This window comes from Cervus elaphus, chromosome 24 (genome assembly GCF_910594005.1).
Source record: "Cervus elaphus chromosome 24, mCerEla1.1, whole genome shotgun sequence".
In the NCBI taxonomy this organism is placed as follows: domain Eukaryota; kingdom Metazoa; phylum Chordata; class Mammalia; order Artiodactyla; family Cervidae; genus Cervus; species Cervus elaphus.
The window spans coordinates 70,683,265-70,702,318 of NC_057838.1; the positions used below are offsets into that span (position 1 = coordinate 70,683,265).

The following is a 19,054-nucleotide window of genomic DNA, read 5'->3' on the forward strand; positions in this document are numbered from 1 at the left end:
CCATCACTTCATGGCAAATAGATGGGGAAACAGTGGAAACAGTGGCTGACTTTATTTTTTTGGGCTCCAAAATCACTGCAGATAGTGACTGCAGCCATGAAATTAAAAGATGCTTGCTTCTTGGAAGAAATGCTATGACCAACCTAGACAGCATATTAAAAAGCAGAGACATTACTTTGCCAACAAAGGTCCGTCTAGTCAAAGCTATGGTTTTTCCAGTAGTCATGTATGGATGTGAAAGTTGGACCTTAAAGAAAGCTGAGCACCAAAGAATTGATGCCTTTGAACTGTGGTGTTGGAGAAGACTCTTGAGAGTCCCTTGGACTGCAAGGAGATCCAGCCAGTCTATCCTAAAGGAAATCAGTCCTGAATATTCACTGGAAGGATTGATGCTGAAGCTGAAACACCAATACTTTGGCCACCTGATGCAAAGAACTGATTCATTGGAAAATACCTGATGCTGGGAAAGATTGAAGGCAGGAGGAGAAGGGGACAACAGAGGATGAGATGGTTGGATGGTCTCACAGACTCAATGCACATGAGTTTGAGTAAACTCCAGGAGTTGGTGATGGACAGGGAGGCCTGGCTTGCCACAGTCCATGGGGTTGCAGAGTCAGACATGACCGAGTGACTGAACTGAACCCACTCCAGTATTCTGGCCTGGAGAATTCCATGGACTGTATAGCCAATGGGGTCGCAAAGAATCGGACCCTATTGAGTGACTTGCACTTACATTAATTTGGGAAAGATCCCATGTGTTCTCCTTACTTGCTGCAGATAATAAATCCTTCCTTGTCCTGCTCTTTACCTTGGTTGTGTCTTTCAACTCAAAGAAGTGAAAGAAAGTGAAGTCGCTCAGTCGTGTCCGACTCTTCGCGAGTCCGTGGACTGTAGCCCACCAGGCTCCTCCATCCATGGGATTCTCCAGGCAAGAATACTGGAGTGGGTTGACATTTCTTTCTCCAGGGGATCTTCCCGACCCAGGGATTGAACCTGGGTCTCCTGCATTTCAGGCAGACGCTTTAACATCTGAGCCACCAGGAAAGCCCTAACACCCCCGGAAAAAAGAATACAGTTGGGTAACAACGGAGAAGGAAATGAAAGGGCTTTGTGTTACAGAGACTGGACAGCTACTTTGGCTAGGGTGTCAAGTGGAAGTGTGTGTCAAGTGACAGACCCACAGGTAAGGAAGCTTGGTGTATTCAAGGAAGAGAAACAGGGAACCCAGAGAGGAGCGGGTGGGAGGGATGAGGACAAGGAGACAGGAGGGGCCAGGCCAGGCGGAGCCTCGTGGTGGGGGGCAGAGGAGTGAACCCCGCGCAGACGCAGGAGGGGAAGAACAGGCTATCTGGGAGGTCTTCCTGGAGGAGGCTCCCTGGAAGTAAGCGGTGAAGGAAGGCGGGCCAAGCCCCAGGCCTGGGCCCTGTCACTTCCTGGTCCTGTGACTTCGGGGGAAGCGCTTAACGCCTCCGCCCCGGGGTCTGCTCTGCGAAAAGGGACGGATGACAGGCGGCCTGCAGGGCGGCCTGGAGGCGGAGGGTGCGTGGGCAGGTGCGAAGGGGCCGCGCCGGGCCCAGGTGGGGGCTAGTTCTTGGGGCCCGGAGGTCACCGGGCCGGCGGCGGCGGAGCGCCTCCCTGGACGCTGGAGGAGAGGGCGCTGCGGGCGGTTGGCGTGGACAGACAAGTCGCAAAGGGCTACGGACGCGACCCCTGGCGGCCGAGTGGGCCGCGCGCGGGCTCTTTAAGAGGTCGGCGGGCCGCCCCGCCCCCCGGGGACCCGATTGGCTCCGTCCTCTGCACTCGCCCCGCCCCCTTTCTGGCGTAACTCCGTTCCTGTTGGTCGCTGCCGGCTGGGGGCAGGTCCCCGCGCCGCCGCGGGCAGGGACGGTGGCTGTTTTTGCAGTTTTGGCGGAACGCAGAGGACGCACCTCCCTTCCGGGTCGCCGCTGCCGGGAGGGCCGCGCGGGGTCAGGCTGATCGCGTGTCCCGATCGCGTCTCCCTTCCCCGCCCGCCCGCCGCCCGGTCTCCCGGAGCCGGCCTCCCGCGCCACTTTCCCGGCCCGAGCGCCGGAGGCCCAGGCCCGCGGCCTTTGGCGGGGTCTGCGCCCGGCGGCGGATGGGCGGCCGGGGCCGCAGGTAAGGGGGAGCCCCTGCTCCGCCCCAGGTGCGCGAGCCGATCCCGAGCGTCCCTGTCCCGGCTCCTGCCGCCGGGAGCGGGCCTCCCGCCCAGAGGCAGGCCCGGGGTCCCCGGGGAGGCCGAGCTCCCGGACCCTGTGCCCCCGGCTGTGTGCCGAGACGTGTCTGCGACTGGTCACCTCCGGGTCCCGCGTCCGAGAGGGTGGGGGGTGGGGGGTGTCTCCTGGCTGGGGCAGTGGGAAGTGGCCTGTCCTCGCTGTGTGGTGGGGACGGGGCCGTGGGGCCTCCCGGACGGTCCTCCCACTATCCAGAAGGGCTGGGCTGCCCTCTCTCGGCTGCTGGACGTTGATCTGTCCAACTCACCACACTGGCTGTCCCCCCGAGAACTGGGTCATGAGACGCCCGGGCTGGACAGCCCATAGACACACAACTGAGGGCCATTTCAGATGGAAGGGGTGGTCAGGGAGGGCGCCTCAGAGGAGGTGGCCCAAAGGGTGTGACCTGGTCTGGGGCAGGGAGAGCACGCAGGGAATCTGCAGAGGTCAGGCCAGAAGGCACAGGGCTGTCTTCCCTCCTGGGGGCTCCTGGTAGGGTCCACCCGCTTCCCCAAGGCTGGAGGATAATGGTTGTGAAACATTCCTCACCCAGTCTTGGTTCAGGGTTGAAAGCTCATTGAGCAGCTGGGGCCGGCCACCCTGAGTGGTGTCTCCACAGCAGCCTGTCTGCTCAGGGTTTTGTGTTTCTGTAGGGCTCCCATCCAGGACCTCTGGGCCACACATGGTCAGTCCCACTGCACAGACCGGGGAGACCGGGAACTGAGGCTCAGAGAGGGAGGGCCCTTCTGGCCCAGGTCCAGCACTCAGGGCCCATGCCATTGGCATGATGCCCACAGACGGAGGGAGGGCTAGAGGGTGGGAGGAGGTCTCTGGAATGGCAGCGAGGTCAGGAGCGTTCTCCCCAGGTGGAAGAGACAGTCTGTCACAGCGTCGCTGGTCCTGAGCAGCGCGGGGCTGCCCAGGGCACTCAGCGTCCCAGGAAGACCCCCTCTCTCCGCGCCCTCCGCCAGCCTGCCCTCCTGGCCCCTCTCTCCTGCAGACCCCTCACTCTGGCACTGCCTGGAGCTCACCTGTGGTGGGGGAGGGGGATGGGGGAGCCTCCAACGGTCCCCCTCAGCCTCCTTTGTCTGTGATGGGACAGCGGCTGGCCGCCTGCTCCTGGAGGCCGGGGTGGTGGCCCCACGGGTCAGCACGGGGAAAGCAGGGGCCCTGAGCGCGCACGGGAGGGGAGGGGTGCGCTGTCCTTAGCTTGTGTGCTGGCTTCGGTTGTTTTGTGAGCTCTGACACACCGTGGCAACCTGCTGTGAGTCGTGTGATCCCCACCCCTGCCCGCCCCGAGCCTGCTTGTTACCAGCAGTCCACCCTGGATCAGGCCCTGGGGGCCCTGCGCCTGCAGGGAAGACACCGAATCCTGGGGCACCCCCCGGGAGGGGGCCCCGGGCCCGGGAGGCGGGCAGGGCCGCGGGGGTCTCCTCTTCTGCCGCTATTACAGGGCGAGTGGGGCCAGGGCGGGGGAAGTAGGCACAGTGGACACCCGCCTTCCCCAGCCCAGACTCCAAAGCGAGTGGGGCTTGGACCCGTGAACCAAATCCTGCCCCCCACTCCCACCCCCGGCTCCCCCTTTGGGAAGAAAGCGGCAGTTACCTTTGTGTGTGTGGTCCTGTGCAGACTCCCTTCTCTGCTCTTGCCTGATCCTTCCAGCAACCTTGCTGGTGGGGATGCTATGGTCCCATGACACCGAGGGAGGGAGATAAGTGGCCCAAGGTCACAAAGGCAGCACCTGGCCGAGCCAGAAGGTCAAGCTGGGGATCTGTTAAGATTTCAGAATGCCAGGTCCTCCCCAGCAGCGGGGCTGGGGAGCCTGGCTTCAGGCATGGCTGGACCCGGCGCTGTCTGTGTCTCTCTGTGTTCCTTTGTTGGCTCTCGTTCCACGTGGACTCCAGTGTGAACACTCCCTGGGGCTGGGGAGCGGGTGCTGGAAGTCGTGCCTACACCCTGTGCATGGAGACAGGGTGCTGAGGTTTCCTCCAGGAAAAGGGGGTGCTGGCCATGCAAAGCCAGGAGAAATCCTCCAACCGCACGCCCACTCTGTCTGGCCGCCGTCCACCCATGGGCTCCTCTCGGCCGTATGGGGGTCCCTGCAGGACATGAGGCAGTTCTGAAGCCACCTGTGGAGGGGCCCGCACTGACCACGCCACCCCCGCTGGAAACCCCTGGCTCGAGGTCAGTGGCCTCAGCTTCTGGCACTGGTGAGGGGCCCTGTCGTGAGCACAGGGCGTCAAGGGGGTCCTGCAATGACGGAGCACCTGCTTAGCAATCGTGGGGACACTGTCCTCACCTTAGCAATCCCGGGGACACCCCCCTCATGTTAGCAATCCCAGGGACACCGTCCGCAGACGGCCGGGCCGCTGCAGGCACCCCAAGGCTCAGGTCAGAGCCTGGAATGAGCTTCTCCTGCCCTCTGCCCTCACCCCTACGTGCGTCCGTCTGTGAGTCCCGCTGGCTGACCCTCCCAGAGGGCTCCCAGATCCCAGCACTCCACCCCCGCTGCTGCCTCCCTGCCCCCATCCCCCTGCTTTGGTGCCGCCTCCACACACCCCCCTCCGCTCCTCCCGTTGCACTTAGAGGGAGATTGGCTGACCTGGCCCCCACCCTGTCTCCTCTCTCTTCCAGCATCAGCGTGCCCTGTGCCCTTTGAACTGGCCAAGACTGTTTCTGCCTCCTGCCTTTGCCTTCACTGCTCCCTCCCCGGGATGTGCTCTGCCCAGAATACCCCAGTCCAGCTACTTTCAGTTATTTAGATCTCAGTCCCAATACCGTTCTGTCTGACGCCCAGCCTGTGGCAGCACTGCTTTGCTCCGGCTTAGCTACTGAGCAAGGCTGAGGTGACGAGGCAGATGGGTACTGCCATCTGCTGCACAACAGTCCGTGCAGGCTGACCCGCTCGTCTGAGACCCAGACACCCTGTTACCCTCTGCTCCATGACTTCTGCCTCATGGTCCACAGTGGATGCTACTGCTCCCACCACCACACCTACAATTCCAGGCAGTGGGAAAGGAGGAGGACGTGCCCTGAAAATTGGCACACCTTGCTGCTCATACCCAGTTGGACGCAACTTGGTCACGTGGCCACAGCCAGCATGAAGGGAAGCTGGGAAAGTGGCCCTGCTTCTGGGAAGTCACGTGCCAGCTAGAGTCCACGGCTCTGGTACAAAGCGGGCGTGGACGCTGGGGGCCCCAGCAGTCTCTGCTGTGTTCCCCGTCATTTATCTTGTTCCCCTCCTGTTTTCTTCTCAGCATGTGCCTCTAGAAGTTTGGTTTGTAAGCACGGGTGCTTTAATACCTTTAATCCCCTTTAACACCTCCCGGCCTTTTCATCAGGTTGTTGGTCCCAGAGCCGCCGGCGGCCTGTGTGGGAGGGAAGGACAGAGGGTTCTGAGCCCCTGGTCCAGGCCTGCCCACCCCAGAGTCTCCCCATGTGTGGGGCTGCCCCCGCACCCCCCACCCCAGCCTGCACAGCGGGTGCTGGCCCCTGCAGGAAGCGTCCTGGGCTGCTCGTGGCCGACCTGGGCACTCAGTGCATAAACGATTCACCTTCCTCGCTGTTGGAAACCTGCTGAAGCGGTAACCCGCCCAGAAAGGCGCCCCACTCACAGGCGTGAGCTCGGTGAACGGCTACAGCCAGCGCACCCGCACACCGACCCCGCCATGGGCCCGCCGCCGTCCACCGGGCGCCCCTCCTCGGCCTCCGCTCGGCATGCTGCCTGCCAGGCTGGGACAGGGACTCACTCCTGTTTGTGGGCAGCGTTCGAGCATTGATGCGGACACCCCGCTGAGCCTGCGTTCTGCTGATGGTGGCACTTAGGCTGCTCTTGCCCCAGGCTGTCGCGGACAGCCGGAGGTCGGGGCGCCGGGTCAGGAGCGCGGTGTGTTCAGTCATCGTTTTCAACGCTGGCATCTGTCACGTCCCGCTGCCGGGCCCCGCGCTCCCGGCAGACACCCACTCCTGCCTGCTGGGTTGGGGACCCCAAGACTCTGGCGCTGCTCATGTGCTGACTCTCCCCTCCCCACCCCCAGGGCCAGCTGCTGGCAGGATGGACACCTGGGACATGGGGGCCAGCTCTCCTCCGCCTCTGGCGCCCAACATCAGCGTGCCGCACCGCTGCCTGCTGCTGCTCTACGAGGACATCGGCACCTCGCGGTGAGGGGCACGGCCCTGCCCGAGAGAGGGGTTCCCTGTGGGGGGTGTGTGTGCGCGCACATGCGTGTGTGTACACGTGCATGTGCACGTGCAAGCATGCGTGTGTACATGTGCATGTGTGTGCACGCATGCGTGTGTACATGTGCATGTGTGTGCACGCATGCGTGTGTGTACATGTGTGTGTGTGTGTGTGAGGCAGGCACAGCCCTGCGTATTTGTGTGTGTGTGTGTGTGTGTGTGTGTACGCGTGTGTGCGCGCGCTGCTCTACGAGGACATCGGCACCTCGCGGTGAGGGGCACGGCCCTGCCGTGAGAGGGGTTCCCTGTGGGGGTGTGTGTGTGTGCGCACATGCGTGTGTGTACATGTGCACGTGTGTGTGCGCGCGCTGCTCTATGAGGAAATCGGCACCTCGCGGTGAGGGGCATGGCCCTGCCGTGAGAGGGGTTCCCTGTGTGGGTGTGTGTGTGCACACATGCGTGTGTGTACATGTGCGTGTGTGTGCGCACGTGCATGCGTGTGTGTACATGTGCATGTGTGTGTGTGTGCGCGCTGCTCTATGAGGACATCGGCACCTCGCAGTGAGGGGCACGGCCCTGCCCGTGAGAGGGTTTCCCTGTGGGGGTGTGTGTGTGTGCGCACATATGTGTGTGTACATGTGCATGTGTGTGTGCGTGTGTGTGTGTGTGTGTGTGTGTGAGGCAGGCATGCTGGGGTGCAGATGCAGCCCCACCACTGAACTGCCTGCTATGCCCATCTTCTAGGGTCCGGTACTGGGACCTCCTGCTGCTTATCCCCAATGTGCTATTTTTCATCTTCCTGCTCTGGAAGCTTCCGTTTGCTCGGGCCAAGATTCGAGTCACCTCCAGCCCCATCTTTATCACCTTTTATATCCTGGTGAGTTCATTCCAATTGGTGACAGAAAACTCAGTTCCACCTGGCTTAAGCAAAACAGGGAATTATTAACTGTCTTTGTAAAGAATAACCAGCTTCAGGTACGGCTGGATCTAGGGGTTAACTGATGCCGTCAAGACCCTCTCTCTGCACGTCTGCTTGCCTCTGGCCTTACCTTCACACGCATTTTCCCCGCACGGTATCAAAAGCATCCAAGAGCAGTTGAGTGCTGACCCCCCTGAGCTGCCCCCCGCCAGCTGCAGCGGAAGGGCAGCATCACAGGTTGTGCACTGCAGGCCTGGGGTGACCTCTGAGAGGCCCACCTGGGAGCCCCTCTTCATCTCTGACTTGCAGGGAAAGAGACACTCTGGAGCTGGGAGGGTGGGTCGGCTCAGCGAGACCGCGTGTACCCAGGAGGGTAGTGGCCCCAGGAAGCAAACTGGGGAAGCGTGACTTGAGGGAAAGGGGAGTGGGTGCTGCGTGGGGGATGCCCAGCGTGTTCTGACCTCTGGCTGTGCCGAGTGACCTTGGGCCAGCGGCATGGCCCCTCTGGGCCTCAGTGCCTGTCCACCAGATGCGCTGCGGATCTTGCCAGCTCACGGCGCTGTGAGCACACACCCAGTGGGAACATGCGGAGCTCCCGCCCTGGCCCCTGGCCCGCCCTGGCACGCGGCGGGCATGTGGCCCCGGGCGGTGACAGCCTCCCCGAGGCCAGACACGGTTTTCCAGGCTCAGGGGTCAGAAGGTATGGCCTTGAGCCCACATAAGCGATTCCCGGAGAGGTCGTCCCCCCGTGCGACCGCCCCCCCACCTTGGGTTCTCTCTGCTTCCCCAGGTGTTTGTGGTGGCGCTGGTGGGCATTGCCCGGGCGGTGGTGTCCATGACGGTCAGCACGTCAGACGCGGCCACGGTGGCTGACAAGGTGGGCCTGGGCCTGTCGGTGGGGGCGCTGGGCGCCAGGAGGCGGCGCCGGGCCCCGGGGCTGACGCTCTGCCCCCCTCTGTGTCCAGATCCTGTGGGAGATCACGCGCTTCTTCCTGCTGGCCATCGAGCTGAGCGTGGTCATCCTGGGCCTGGCCTTCGGTGTGTGTGCCCCTGCGGCCTGCGCTCGCCCTGGCCCCGCCCCCGGGACTGGCCCCGCCCCCGGAGCTGGCCCCGCCCCCTGACCAGGCCGTTTGTTCCAGGGCACCTGGAGAGCAAGTCCAGCATCAAGCGGGTGCTGGCCATCACCACGGTGCTGTCGCTGGCCTACTCCGTCACCCAGGTGAGGGGCAGGGGACGGGCACCGGGGGGGCTGGGCGTGCACTGCCTCCGGTCCTGGGTGGGGGGCGTCAGGGGTGAGCCGTCAGGGCGTCAAGTGCAGGGGCTCAGACATTCCATGCCGTGAAGGAATCGCCTGCAAGCCGCGTGCTGGGTGCCTCGGATTCTGATCCAACAAAGCTGGACCTGCTGTTTCAGCAAGCAGCCGGGCAGCTCTGCGGGTACCCCCTGAGAGCCGGCCCAGAGGGCCCTCTCCTAGTGGGGGACCACCGCCTGGGGGCACGGTGTGGCAGAGAGCAGGCTGGAGCCGGGGGCGGAGGGCCTTAATGGGTCGGGCTGCGGGAGGTGTCGCAGGGAGCCCCTGAGGCCCGCCCCCGCGCCCCTGCAGGGCACGCTGGAGATCCTGTACCCCGACGCCCACCTGTCGGCCGAGGACTTCAACATCTACGGGCACGGGGGCCGCCAGTTCTGGCTCGTCAGCTCCTGTTTCTTCTTCGTGGTGAGCCGACAGGGGGCTGAGGCCGCGCGCGGGGCCTGGGCGCGCTTATGAGGGGCTGGGCGCGCTTATGAGGGGCCGGGCACCCTGCTCAGCCCCGCTGCCTCCTTAGGTCTACTCCCTGGTGGTCGTGCTCCCCAAGACCCAACTGAAGGAGCGCATCTCCCTGCCGTGTGAGCTCCCGGGGCGGGGCCGGGGGTGGGGCGTGGGGGGTGATTGGGGATGGGGAGTGGTTGAGGGGTGGTTGGGGTTGGGGGGTTTGGGTTGGGGGTGGTTGGAGGTGCGGGGTGTTGGGAAGGGGGGTGGCAGTGGTTGGGGTGGTCGGTGGGGTGGTTATGGGTGCGGGTGCCCCGGGCCCTGGCCCCGGGTGGGACCTCACGCGCCCGCCCCGCAGCGCGGAGGAGCTTCTACGTGTACGCAGGCATACTGGCGCTGCTCAACTTGGTGCAGGGGCTGGGGAGCGCGCTGCTGTGCGCCGACATCATCGAGGGACTCTGGTATGTGTTGGGGGTAGGGGAGGGGCGAGGGTCGGGGGGGCCGGGGGGGCTGCAGGTCCCCCCGCTGCAATCCTGACTCGCCACCACCCCCAGCTGCGTGGACGCCACCACCTTCCTCTACTTCAGCTTCTTCGCGCCCCTCATCTACGTGGCCTTCCTACGCGGCTTCTTCGGGTGAGCCCCCCCCTCACCCCGGCCCCCACTCCCCTGCGCCAGGGACACAGGGCCAGAGTCCGGGTCAGAGGCCGGGCGGGGTCGCGCCCTCTGCCGCTCGCCCACACACAGTCACCCCTGGGCCTCCCGGCCTCGGGCTCAGGGCGCCCAGGCTTCTAGAAGCTGAGGAGGCCAGGGGTGCATGTGAGAGCATGCCTGCGCATGCGCGCACACCTGTGTGCATGCACCAGGCACATGCATTGTGCACACGTGTGTACTCACATGCATGCATGCACAAATGTATGTACACATGCATGCATGTACACACGTTCACACCCGCATGTGCCCGTATGTAGCTCAGCCACACTCAGGCACGTATGCACGCACACATATGGAGACCTGGGATCCGTCCCTGGGTTGGGAAGATACCCTGGGGAGGGGAGAGGCTCCCCACTCCAGCATTCTGGCCTGGAGAATTCCATGGACTGTACAGTCCATAGGGTTGCAAAGAGCTGGACACAGCTGAGCCGCTTTTACTTTCACGCACGCACACACAGGCACACGTGTGTGTCCACACATTTAGTATATACATACACACTACAGACACACACATTATATACACGCACAGCCTGTTCCCTCCAGAGGAGGCCAGCCCTGCCAACGCGCCCGTGTGCTCGGCACTGCGTCGTCAGCAAGCATGATGTCGGCGCTGCAGCCGCCAGCCCTGAGCTCCCGGAGGAGCTGGTGCTCCACTGGGGGCGCCTGGAGCAGGGAGCAGGGTTGGGGGGTCAGCATGCCTCTGAGCGTCAGTGGGCGCACCTTTGTACACCTGTGTGTCTGGAGGCCTGTCAGGGAGCGGGAAGCTGGAGACTGTGGGATTGAGGGATCCCAGCCTCAGCTGTGGGAGTGCGCGTCTTGCCCCCAGCCCCTTCCCTACCTGCCGGGTCTGAGGGTGGTCTGAGGGGGCGGGGGCCTAGACTGGACCCTGACATGCGTGACCTCACGCACGACCTATCTCACTGGGCTCAGGCTGCTTCCTCCCGGGAGAGTCACCCCGAGGTCTGGGGGCGGGCCACCAGGCACCCAGTGGGCAGTGGTGAGCGGGGCGGGTGGGGGTCAGAGCGGTGGCCGCCTCGTGCTACACGCACCTGCTGGTTAAGGCCCGCTGTTCCCCAGGCCGGACTCCGTCCACCCACTTGACGTGAGAAAGCAGATGCACCCAGCTTCACTCTCCTGGAGCTGGGGGGCTCACACATGTCCCAGTGGACCCCAGAGGGAAAGAAGGAAGGGCGCCTCGAGGGGTGGGCACTGGGGGCCGTCAGCAAAAGAGGGCCTTCTGGACTCACGGGGGCCCCCTGACTCTTCCCCACCAGCTCGGAGCCCAAGATTCTCTTCTCCTACAAATGCCAAGTGGACGAGACCGAGGAGCCGGACATGCACCTGCCCCAGCCCTATGCGGTGGCCCGGCGGGAGGGCCCGGAGGCGGTCGGGGCGGCCAGCACGCAGTTTGACTCGGCCGGGGTGGCCTACCTGGACGACGTGGCCTCCCTGCCCTGCCACGCCGGCAGCATCAACAGCGTGGATAGTGAGCGCTGGAAGGCCATCAACGCCTGACGCAGCCGCCCCGGGGGCGGGACTGCGGGGGACAGCGAGCACTGGAAGGCCATCAGTGCCTATCGCAGCTGCCCCAGGGGGCGGGACCGCAGGGGACTGGCTGCCGGGGGGCTGGGGGAGGAGAGCCCCAGCGGAGCGGACGAGGGGCCCTGCCCACCCTCTGTCCTCACCTCTGTTCAGCCAGGGCCGCTCCCCCTCCCAGCTGCCCCTGCCCCGCTCAGGAATGCGGCCCCAACCGTGTGTCCCAGGGCCAGCCGGCCGCCGCCTCCCTGCAGCCTGGGGCCCGGGACTGGACTGGCCTCCTCATCTCCCACCCCCACCCCAGAGCCCGCGCCAGTGGGTGGACCGAAGTGTGTCTATTTTCCTGATCTGTTTTCTAATAAAAAGGAAAAGGGCAGAAGGTGGCGTGGAGGGTTGGCGGGGCCGGGAGCCCCCCGTGCCCCCGGGCGGGATGGTCCTCACTCTGTGTGCGGGGCGGCCCTTGAGGACTGGGGGGGCACCATGGGTTTTGGGGGGAAGCAGGATCAGACTTCTGCCTCTCACCAGTCCCCGCACTGGCAGGACTTCGGGGCGCCTGGGGAATGGTCTCCATCCACCTCCCATCAGGACCAGCTTTCGGCTTCCAGGGAGCAGGTGTGTGCTCGCAGCTGGGAGGACGCGGGATGTGACTTTCCTTATCTTGCTGAGATTCCTTTTAATCAGCACTAAGAAAGCCTTAAGAGTTTCCAAGGCCGGAAGCTAAAATTCCACTACTGGGCACCAAGGCGAGGGGGAAAAAAAGGCTCAAGAAGCTGGAAACGTCGACGATGAGCAGAAGAGGATGGGCAACCGGGGGGTGGGGGGGCATCGCCTCTGCAGGGAGAACATCGGGTGCTGTGGATGAGGCCCAGGGCTTCAGGGGAGAGACTCCGCCCTCAGTAGCTGCTAGAGACGCAGTTTTAATAACAGCCCCTGGGCGGTGTTTTAATAACAACCATGGGGATTAAGCATCAGGGAGACAACGAGAGCCCCCGTGTCTCCTCCCTCCTGACCTGGCCCAGCCCTTGGGACCACGTGCCCACTGGTGTGAATTTCCCGTTTGTCACCAGAGCACACGTGTGTGCATCCACAGACAACGGGCTTTACCTCAAACAAGCGCGTTCACACAGCTCTTCTCCCGCCTGCTGTCCTCACTCAGCTCTCGTCCCAGGTCTCCCCACTCCCGTCCGGCTCTCTGTTGTGTAAGCAGAGCACCGTCTACTTGTGCATTCTGTTTTCCAGTGACCAGTGTCCGACGCCTGCTCTGCGTCTGTCTGATCCCCTGTGCACACGAGGGGCTCCGGGGCAGATCCAGGGGACGGAGGTCTGGGGTGTTCTCCCAGTGGTCGGGCAATCAGGGCACAGACCCAGAGCTTTCACACTGGGTCCTTCCTCGCCCTCCAGGCTTCTGAGACCCCGGAGGGGTCCCGGAGGTCAAAGCTATTCTTGTAGTAGGGAACACGAGTGCACCGGGGAATTTTCAAGACCCGGCCAGCAATAACGTCATAGCTCTGATGGCCGATGGCATGTGTGCATTATTAAAATTAAACTTTTGAGTGTGTAATTTCAAATACATAAACGTTAGTAGACTAACTCCCATCGAGGATGCTCGCTCCCTGCTCCTGGAATTCTCAGTCCATCTCAGAACAGTCACAGCCGGGCCCCGAGTCCACGGCGGGTCGCGGAGGGCCTGTCGTGGTCGGACCCGCCTGATCCATCACTCGAGGGGACACCAAGCATCTGGGCAGGGAGTCTTTCCGAGGCTGGGGGCGGGGAGTCAGGGAGCCCGGCGCGGGTCAGACTGCGCTGCCATGAGGGACCCGCACCCTCTGGCCTCAGCTGCAGACGCAGGGAACAGAGGACTCGTGTCCCTGGAGCATCGAGAGCCACGGTGGGCACCGGGCCAGCCCCACGGTGCCATCCTGTGAGTTCCCCGCAGATGGACCTTCCTCCTGCTCGATACCCACTTGACCACCTCCACGCAAGCACTCACGTCGGGAGAGCACGTGGATGGGACCGCACTGTCTGAGCCGCAGGCCCCGTGGACGTTCTGCTGGCTGTCCCCACGGCAAACAGTCTAGTTCAGGGCCAGACACGTGCGGGCCGGCTGCCACTGGGAGGAAATGCTTCTCATCCATCACTCATGCGCTAGTTATTTATACTTATTATTCAGAGGGAAGCAGGGGCCCTGACTGTGAAAGGGGGCACGATCCCAATGACTCAGGCTGTGCGCTCCGTTGCTCAGTCGTGTCTGACCCTGTGCGACCCCGTGGACAGCAGCCCGCCGGGCTCCTCTGGCCCTGGGGTTCTCCAGGCGAGACCCCCGGAGCGGGTGCGTAACACAGGACTTCTCCCCAGGAGGCTGGGCGGCAGGCCCGCCTGTGAGATCGCCCTCCCCACGCCGGCACCCCAGCCTGCGGCCCGCAGAACTCCAAGCTTCCCACCGCTCACCTGCCAGCCATGTGGGGAGGGAGACCGCGTGTGGCTGGGAATGTTTATGCTTACCGAGTCTTTTCTTTTTGCAGCCGTTTAGTCAGATGGGTTAGGGATTGTGTGAGGACGTTTATTCTGGTGAGAAGGTTGGATGGCATCACCAACTCAGTGAACGTGAGCTTAAGCAAGCTCTGGGAGATGGTGATGGTCAGGGAGGCCTGGTATGCTGCAGTCCACGGGGTCGCAAAGAGTCGGACACGACTGAACGACTGAATAACATTGGAGCCTGTGGACCGATCCAGCCTGGCTGCCCGGCCTGTGAACTTCCCACTGGACACCAGAGGGCGCTGGGCAGCAGCCTCCCTGCTTTCCTCTGGGCTCCTGCCCCACCCTCTGACAGCAGACAACATCCAGACCCCAAAGGCCTGGTCCAGGAAATGAGATCCCCATCAGGCCCTATGTTTAGCCCTCTCAGGTTCGACATCTGATACACTGGTGTGAGAAAAGCTTTGTCTGTTGACCCAGATTAAGACTCATGTGCATGCTTGAAAACGTCTTAGTTGGAATTTTTCTGAATGTCCGATATGGAGAGCTGTCTTTAAATACCTGGGCTTCCCTGCTGGCTCAAAGAATCTGCCTGGATGCGGGAGACCTGGGTTTGATTCCTGGGTCGGGAAGATCCCCTGGAGAAGGGAACCGGCAACGCACTCCAGTATCCTGGCCTGGAGAATTCCTTGGACTGTTTTATAGTCCATGGGGTCACAAAGAGCCAGACACGACTGAGCGACTTCCACTTTCTTTCTTTTAAATACTTGGCGCCATGCTTTCTTCCATGCCTCGCGGACGCTGCCCCTCACCCCCTCCGCCTGTCCAGGTAAGCCGTGGCGGGCGAGAGCCGGCAGGTCCCGGCCGGGACACCGCTGGCCAGAGCCTCTGCTTGGAACAAGCCCGCTTGCCCTGATGTCAGTTCCTCTGCTAGATGCTGGCCTTCCTGGCCCCCAGAGGAGATGGGCTCTGGCTGCACACACTCAGGTGTCTGCAGAAGAGACACGTGCGTGGCTCCCACCCGTGCCTGGCGCCGCCAGGCCCCGCCCCTCCAGTGGCCCCGTGATCCTCTCAACCCTGAACTCGGCGGGGGCTGTCACTGTTCCTGTTTCACAGACGGGAAAGCTGAGGCTCAGAGGTTTTGGTGACCCGGCCAAACTCCCGCTGTAGGAAAGTGGTGGAGCTCTGGTGCTGACCCAGCAGTGAGGCTCCGGGCCCATGCTTTCCAGTGTCAGAACCATGAGACAGCTGGAGATTCTGGACAACCTCTTTCCGCCCCCGTGTCCACGTGGGCCTGATGTCCTGGACCTGCAGTGACACGGGTCTCTCCCCACGTCGCTGGGCCTGTCGGCTGGATTTATGACCCTGGTTACCGAGAGGATCCAGGGCAGGGGAGAGGACCCAGTGGGGCCGGGTGAGGGCCGGGACGGGTGAGGCCTGCACAACTTTGAGCCCTGAGTCCAGGGAGGGCCAGCCGCAGGTGTGGGAGACACTCGGGGGGTCTTCTCAGCTCCCAGCCGAGGCGGCCGCTCTGACACGTGCACACCCACGGCAGGTGTGTGGGGGACCTGCTCCAGCCTCCGCGCACAGGCTCGGAGACACACAGGTTGCACACACAACGCAGAGCACACCCCTGACCCGGAAATCCCGCTGCTGGGAAGCTGCCCGAAGCGCAGCGTGCAGGGTGAGTGCCAAGACTGCTTCAAGGGATCCCTCTGCGTGGCTCCTGATCACAGCGCTGGCGGCACTTGGGCCATGATGGGGCTGGGTGGCGGGGGGGGGGTGGCTGTGTGCAGGCCTGGAGGGAAACAAGGACGCAGCTTGAGAACAGTCTTCCGCGCCGGGCGCCCGCCTGGGTAAACCGAGTCACAGCCAGCGAGGAAGCAGGTCCGGCGTAACCCGGCTGGGTTCTGAGTCCGGACGGCTGTGGGCTTGGGGGTCCCACGGGAAGTAAGTGATGCTGCGTGGTGGCAAAAAACAACGTGCTTTTGAAAATGATGATGAATTCTGCGCACACACGCACCCTCCCCTGGGCAACCACGAGGTGCGAAGGAAGATCAAAGTTGTGACGTTGCCTTAAAGGCCGGCGGTCGGGGCAACCGTGGTGTCCAGGGGGGCACAGAGGCTGGTGAGGAGGGTGGGGCCCCGGGAAGCCCCGGTGAAGAAGGTCCCCGCGACATGGTGAGTGCAGACAAGATAGAACGATGTCTTTAGACCCCCAGCACACAGGCACCCTCGTCTGGGGAGCGGCGGGTGTTGGGGACCAGGGTAGGGAAGGGAGACTCCTGCCGCCCGCCGACGGGTCCGCACCTGAGTCTGAGCATCATTCCTGCAAAACACAGAGGAAAAGGGGGTCCCCAGGTTTCTGGGTGGCACACAGCGGCGGGGACGTCCCAACACGCGCGCTCCCGCGCCAGCTGCCACCCTCCCGGCCTGGCCCTGGGCTGGGCACCTGGCTCTCTGCCGCTGTGATCCCCTCTGGCTGAGCTTCAATTTTCTGCCAGGCTGGCCCGGCCGCTGCAGAGCCGCCTCTGATAGCACCCTGCACCGAAGGGCAGAGCAGTTAGGTAATTAGCCTGTTTCCAACGGGATTTAGAGCCTGGTGTTTCCCCGGGAGGGTGGGGGACAGACGGCAAGGCTGGTGACAGACTTGGAGATGACACTCAGCCCCGCAGCCCCGGGGGCATGGAGCCAGCAGGCCCCACACCGCTGTCCAGGCACGGGGACCCACAAGCACCTGGTTCTTTGGAGCCGCAGGACACAGCTGAGAAATACACGAGATGATCCCAGGATGAGATGACCCTAGGATGAGACAGGAGGTCGGGAAAGGGAAGGACTGGGGAACACGGCCAGTGAAGGTGGTCAGCCTCGCCAAGGAGCTCACGTTCCTCCCGCAAAGCTGGGAGGGAAGAGGCGGACACACAGCCTTCCCGACAGCACAGAGGGCAAGTGCAAAGGCCCTGAGGCTCACGCCGTCCTGGCCACGTTAGAGGTTAACACGGCCAAGGCAGGGAGTCTCGGAAGAGGCCGGCTGGCCTGCTGTGGCCCCTGCAGCTCAGGGCAACCCCGCGGAAGGCACCTGGACTGAAAGGGGCGGCTTCCCTGACAGAGCTGGTGGGGAGGGCACACCTGTGAGTGAGGGAGCGCTTCTAACAGAACCAAGCGGCCAGGGAACGCCCTCCTCGCCAGGTAGTGAGCTTCCTGTCCTGGGAGGTATTCAAAAGCTGGACAGCCCGCTAAGAGGGTCTGATAGAGGGAACTCCCGTGCTGCGCAGGCGGTCTCCCAGCTGGTCTGGGGGCGTCCTCGGGGGGGATGGCCCAGGTGGTAAACAACCCGCCTGCCAATGCAGGAGACACAGGACCCTCAGGTTCCATCCCTGCTTGGGAAGATCCCCCGGAAAGGGGCATGGCAGCCCACTCTGTATTCTCGCCTGGAGAATCCCATGGACGGAGGAGCCTGGCGGGCTACGGTCCACGGGGTCGGAGAGTCAGACGTGACTTAGCATGCATACGTGTGCACACGCACTCTGCTGGGTACGGCTTCTTTCCCCCGTTCCCTCGCAGCCACACACGTGGATCTCAAAGCTTGACGTTGCTGAGAAGATACCTCCTCACAGGGCTTCAGAGCTGCCAGGATTTGAAGCCCTGCCCCCCCGTGCCTGCCGCCACTCTCCAGACAGGCACTGGTCCCTTGCTGCCTTAGCGGTTCTGTGCGGTCCCCTGGGCGTCCGAGGCAGAGACTCTGTGCTGGCTTCTGGGTGGGTTCTGCTCGCACGTCACAGACACGGACCCCGGCTCCCCCAGGGCAACCTCGTCATTGGTGGGCCCGGCTGTGTCTGCAGGTCCAGTGTCGGTGTGGGCTGCGGGGTCAGGGCCAGACCCTGCTGGACAGACAGCGTCCTATCCGTGGGCGCCGGCCGGGTGCTCCACACAGCACCACGGCCGGGACCTGGTTCCCGTGCTTCCCCGCGCAGAGCAGCTCTGGGTCCTTCGTCTCGGCTCCCCGGGTCACGTGAGAGCACGGGCGTCTGTCACGCAGGTTCAAGGCCTTTGAGTTTCCTTTTTGAAAAACCGTCTATTGAGGTTTTCTCCCCACTTTCACTGGGTTGCCTCTTCTTGATTTCTAGGAGCTCGTCATATGTTGATTAAATGAGACCAGACTATGGCCTGCAGTCTACTACATCTCCTACGTAAAACATCTGCCTCTGCCTCACTGACCACGCCAAAGCCTTTGACTGTGTGGGTCACAACAAATGGGAAAATTCTTCAAGAGATGGGAATATCAGACCACCTGACCTGCCTCTTGAGAAATCTGTATGCAGGTCAGGAAGCAACAATTAGAACAACAGACTGGTTCCAAATCAGGGAAGGAGCATGTCAAGGCTGTATATTGTCACCCTGCTTATTTAACTTCTATGCAGAGTACATCATGAGAAACACTGGGCTGGACGAAGCACAAGCTGGAATCAAGATTGCTGGGAGAAATCTCAGTAACCTCAGATATGCAGATGACACCACCCTTATGGCAGAAAGTGAAGAACTAAAGAACCTGTTGATGAAAGTGAAAGAGGAGAGTGAAAAAGTTGGCTTAAAACTCAACATTCAAAAAACTAAGATTATGGCATCTGGTCCCATCACTTCATGGCAAATAGATGGGGAAACAGTGGAAACAGAGGCTGACTTTATTTTTTTGGGCTCCAAAATCACTGGTGACTGCAGCCATGAAATTAAAAGATGCTTGCTTCTTGGAAGAAATGCTATGACTAACCTAGAAAGCATATTAAAAAGCAGAGACATTACCGACAAAGGTCCATCTAGTCAAGGCTATGGTTTTTCCAGTGGTCATGTATGGATGTGAGAGTTGGACTTCAAAGAAAGCTGAGCGCCAAAGAATGGATGCTTTTGAACTGTGGTGTTGGAGAAAACTCTTGAGAGTCCCTTGGACTACAAGGAGATCCAACCAGTCCATCCTAGAGGAAATCAGTCCTGAATATTCATTGGAAGGACTGATGCTGAAGCTGAAACTCCAATACTTTGGCCACCTGATGCAAAGAGCTAACTCATCTTAAAAGACCCTGATTCTGGGAAAGATTGAAGGCAGGAGGAGAAGGGGACGATAGAGGATGAGATGGTTGGATGGCATCACCGACTTGATGGACATGAGTTTGAGTAAACTGCGGGAGTTGGTAATGGACAGGGGGGCCTGGCATGCTGCAGTCCATGGGGTCACAAAGAATCAGACACGACTGAGCGA

General features: G+C 62.0%; 1 protein-coding gene across 5 annotated transcripts; it reads left to right on the plus strand.

Annotated features, from left to right (window-relative positions):
* Positions 1 to 1,464: 1,464 nt before the first annotated feature.
* Positions 1,465 to 11,701, plus strand: TPRA1 (transmembrane protein adipocyte associated 1). 5 transcript variants are annotated; one of them, XM_043886165.1, is made up of 12 exons: positions 1,857 to 2,136; positions 4,866 to 5,399; positions 6,269 to 6,392; positions 7,155 to 7,287; positions 8,120 to 8,206; positions 8,295 to 8,367; positions 8,469 to 8,548; positions 8,933 to 9,043; positions 9,153 to 9,213; positions 9,435 to 9,537; positions 9,631 to 9,711; positions 11,064 to 11,701. In XM_043886165.1, the coding sequence occupies exons 3-12, from the start codon at positions 6,286 to 6,288 to the stop codon at positions 11,302 to 11,304; spliced, it is 1,077 nt and encodes a 358-aa protein (XP_043742100.1). In that variant the 5' UTR covers positions 1,857 to 2,136; positions 4,866 to 5,399; positions 6,269 to 6,285; the 3' UTR covers positions 11,305 to 11,701. The 5 variants fall into 5 exon arrangements, with proteins under 5 accessions (XP_043742101.1, XP_043742099.1, XP_043742098.1 ...); XM_043886164.1 differs by lacking the exons at positions 1,857 to 2,136; positions 4,866 to 5,399 and adding an exon at positions 1,466 to 1,551 and having other exon boundaries at positions 8,890 to 9,043; XM_043886163.1 differs by lacking the exons at positions 1,857 to 2,136; positions 4,866 to 5,399 and adding an exon at positions 1,488 to 1,551.
* Positions 11,702 to 19,054: the final 7,353 nt, after the last annotated feature.